The sequence below is a fragment of the Mercenaria mercenaria genome, unplaced genomic scaffold (assembly GCF_021730395.1).
Source record: "Mercenaria mercenaria strain notata unplaced genomic scaffold, MADL_Memer_1 contig_3838, whole genome shotgun sequence".
Classification (NCBI taxonomy): Eukaryota; Metazoa; Mollusca; class Bivalvia; order Venerida; family Veneridae; genus Mercenaria; species Mercenaria mercenaria.
In genome coordinates this window covers 1-4,225 of record NW_026462016.1, presented here as the reverse complement: position 1 = coordinate 4,225, position 4,225 = coordinate 1, and the positions used below count along the sequence as shown (strand labels likewise).

At 36.8% G+C, this 4,225-nt stretch overlaps 1 protein-coding gene across 1 annotated transcript; it reads right to left on the bottom strand.

The window, feature by feature from the left end:
* Positions 1-611: 611 nt before the first annotated feature.
* Positions 612-4,159, bottom strand: LOC128553451 (uncharacterized). The gene is made up of 2 exons (XM_053534601.1): positions 2,914-4,159; positions 612-1,610 (listed from the first exon to the last, which is right to left on the bottom strand). Exons 1-2 carry the CDS (start codon positions 3,112-3,114, stop codon positions 1,245-1,247), a joined length of 567 nt encoding a protein of 188 aa, XP_053390576.1. The 5' UTR covers positions 3,115-4,159; the 3' UTR covers positions 612-1,244.
* Between the last annotated feature and the right edge of the window lie 66 nt (positions 4,160-4,225).

Sequence of the window (4,225 nt, the reverse complement as noted above, 5' to 3'; positions counted from 1 at the left end):
AGATATGTATGGCGTTAAAGCTGTATGATTTCCTTTTTATTCATGACGTTATGTATGTAGATGAAAGGCAGTGGCTAGTTACCAGCACCAAATGTCTATGAAACCAGTTTCGGTCGGCTATTTAGACTTATTTTTTTTTGTGTCGGCTCTATATACACATGTCATACGTGAACATGAAAGTCAAGGTTGCGGCTCTTTAATCAACTGTATAATAAGGTGTCATTTTATTAGTTAAATAAATTACATATTTTGTTTACCGGTTTATTTCGCTGTATTTACACACTCCTGTCATATCGCCGACATTTTGTTACATTATCAACTAAAGATCAGAATGTAGTTACTGTTATTGATGTCTTCCTAGCCGAATAGACATAATGAATTTTCTTTCTCAACTTTCAGCATTTTCTGGAGAGTAAATCTACTGACAAACATCCAGATCCAGTACCTGCTTTATCAGTCGGAAGTAACTTAACACCTATCAGACCTCCGCCAAAGAGACGGCCTGATTCAGAGTCACCAAGAAAGCGGAGAAATGTGCTTTCAGAAATTAACAACAGGTAAACAGTAAAACATTTTTAATGACTACAAGCTACTTATTATACATTATAAAGATACGTTTAATTTCAAGAGTTATTATAATCTATATATTTTTAATTATTTTCTGTAATACAACACTGAAGAATAATACACATTGAAATATATAACATACACGTGTCACTCATCAAAATTGTTACTTTTTTCTAGCATCACTGATGAAAATGTCTACAGGGGTCAGTCAACTGAAACGCAAACTGGAACCATTCACAAAGATATGTATGTGATCATTCTATTCAACACATGAATTTACTAAAAAGATGGCACATCTTAGATAAAATGTTTTCCATAGTTAGCTGATAAGGATAATCCCGTAATATGTGCAAGTACTGGCGTGTATAAGTGACAAAGTCACAAAATTTTGCTCCTGTCACAAGCAACTGTCCTTGAACTTGAAACCAATATGCATGGGTTTTTTTAATATTTATATTATCTCCATTGTATTTTAAAAAGAAATCTGGACGTGGCACTTCAGAATTAACAATGTCCAGAATTTTACTGTCTCTAATGGAAAATGGACATTTCACTTCCAAAATACCCGATGTACCATTGTCACATATTTTACCGTCCGGTGTTGCTCCAACACATGGACACTTTGGATTCACAATAAATCCGCACTCACGGACGTGATTTTTTGTCTGTTTTCGGTATTATTTCTTTGCAACTCTTTCGTTTGCCGAACCATAGCTGGTAGATGCTGACGTAAATTTCTTAGGTTTTTGAATACTGTCAATTAATTTCTTTGTGACGGCTGACTTTCTCAGCATTAGTCTTCCAAAATTTGAAGCAGTTATTCTCTTTATTCTTTCTGAAAACCAGCTTTCACTTTCAGACTGCTCTCTTGTATTTATCTCCATTACAATTGCTTCGTCTTTGGTTATAGAAACGCATTTGAATTGTTCACGGTAATCATTAGTGATATCAATGTTTGTTAATGTTGGCGAAAAGGGGAACTGCAGATTTCCATAGGGCACTGTGTTTGCCGCCGGTCCTTCCATTGGTTGGATCAGTTGTAACTGCAATTAAATATGTATATAAGTATGTGTATCTTGTAAATTTATGTAAATCTAAGTATGAGTCATACAACAGGAAAAGGTGCCTCACTGTAAGAACTTTAATCTCTTATATTTAGATATATAATATTGATCAAACTGCAAGCAGATAATTAAGTATATATATTTGTTTATCTGTGTTTTCAGAAATATCACCACTAGACATGCTGGCTTTAGCTGTTGATAACCAGACCCTCCAAAGACAGCTTGACATTGCAAGACAACAGTTATCACAACAGATTCTACATAATGAAGAGCTTAGAAGAGAAAATAGCACATTGAAGAAAAAAGATTAACGCTCAAATACTAGTGTAACACTTAAAAAGGTGCTGTTTTCACTGTAAAAACTGTAAGAGACAGCCCAATAAGGGACAATTTCAAATACTATACTGGATTTGTTTATTTGCGGTTCATGTGCATTTTCAACTTTCTTGTACCGAACAAATTTGCAATTCCTATTCAGTTCTCTAGAACTATATCAAGCGTGAAGAACATGAAACTCCAGGACCAGTTTCTGCTTACAATGATCAAACTAAGACTTAACCTGCAGTTTAAGCATTTGGGACATTTATTTGGCATTTCCTCGCAAGATGCCGGAGCTCTTTTTAGAGAATGGATAAACTACATGTTCTATCGCTTTGGGTCAGTACCGCTGTGGCAAGGTAGAGAAATTTTTCAGGAAAAGATGCCAAAAAAAATCAGAGAAGAATTCCCGGATACCATGATAATACTGGACGGCACAGAAATCAAACTCCAACGGCCATCAGCATTAAGAACACACAATGTTACTCCGATTATAAGTCCTCAACAACACTGAAAGGTCTTGTTGGTGTAAGACCCAAGAGGGTCTTCTACATTTATTCTATGCGTTTTCAGGATCTATAAACTGATAAAGAGATCACATCAGCGAGCGGACTTTTGGAAATGTTTCAACAGCTGCTCGATAGCGGTCGACTTAAACGAGGAGACGGTGTCATGGTGGATAAGGGTTTTTTAATAAAAGATGAAATTGAAAAACTTGGACTGAAACTTCACATTCCACCATTTGCTTCTGGCTCAGGACAGTTGTCTCCAGGTAATGTAGCATTAACAAGGAAGATTGCTGCCCGCCGAGTTCATGTTGAGAGAGCTATTAGCAGAGCAAAAAAGTTTAAGATAGTTGACAACAGAATTGACCTGACACTTTTCCCATGAATAAATCAGATTTGGTTTTGCTGCTGCTTTCTAACTGGATTCATGCCCCTGTTGATAACTGAAAAGAACTAACCTGGTGTGCTAGTGTACTGCCAACATTCTGTGGGCCATGATCTGTGACAACTGTCTGGAAGGGTGTGCATGCCAAATAACTTAGTGGAGAGTCATCTAGTGAATGCAGTAACTGTATATCACTATCTAGTAGGCTGATTTTCCTGCAATGTGAAATAAAACATGTATACACAAATATCAAAATTTGTATTGAGGTAAACATATGTAATGTTCCTTAAAGGTAAAAATGTTTGATTACTGAAAATTATGCTTTCAAAGGTATCAAAATTAATTCTGGACTTGTAACTGTATTCAATATTTGTTGTTGTTTTTTTTTACTCTGAAATAAAGTATGTTTAATATTAAAATTTAGTTTCTTTATTATGCTTTGAGGCTGCTGTTTCTTCACTATGTTATATATCTGCTGCCTGTAATTTTAAGTAAAAAACAAAGTTTTGATCTCCCTGTCAGTTTCCCACTATGGACTTGTCAAACCTGAAAAATTGACAGAATAAAAGCCGGTGCACATTTGAAAAAGTTTCAGAAATTAAGTACCTGTTGCCTGTGAAAATAGCCGTTAGCGGTTTACGTTTCCTGTCGGTGTTGTATGACTTGCAGACAACCATCTCAGATACAGCCTCTGCTGCTATCTTCGCCCCTCGTGGTTTGTCCCACTGCTGTGCAACTTCAGTACAAGCCGGCTGGCTCGGTACATCCTGCAGTCCCTCAAGCACCCAGTCTGTCAGCTTTAGCACAACTGCTAGTACATGAGCACATTCACCTGATATAACAGTCTCCGGATTTAGTTTGCAAATCCGGAATTTTCGCAAACTCAGCTACCTTTTATCTTTGATTTTTATGTGATCTGTTGACACCTAACAATAGTTCGGGTCTCATAGAGAAATAATTGGCCATTTCCTTTCAAATATCTCAAACAACGAACTTTTGGGACGGCTTCAAAGTTGGTCCTCCCATGGGAGTATTTTTTTCTCCCGCGGGGTTTTCGCTATCCTATTGGAGGTCCAATCGGAGGTTTCCTCCCACTTTAAGAATTGCGGGAGAAATACCCCATTGGGTTTTAACAAAATTTCTGAAATTCATTGTTTATCACTGGTAAGTATTTCTTAGTCTTTACTGTCGTGTTTTTTCTATATTAGACCTGAAAATAAGCGTTTTGAAAATCTCCCACTGGAGGTTTCTTCCCACATGTGATACTGGCGAACTCCAGCGGGAGAGTTCACCTGCGGGAGAATTTCTCCTGTTTTGAAAATGGGGTTATTCTCCTGTTTTGAAAATGGGGTTATTCGCCCATTTATTCTTACTTTCATATATAG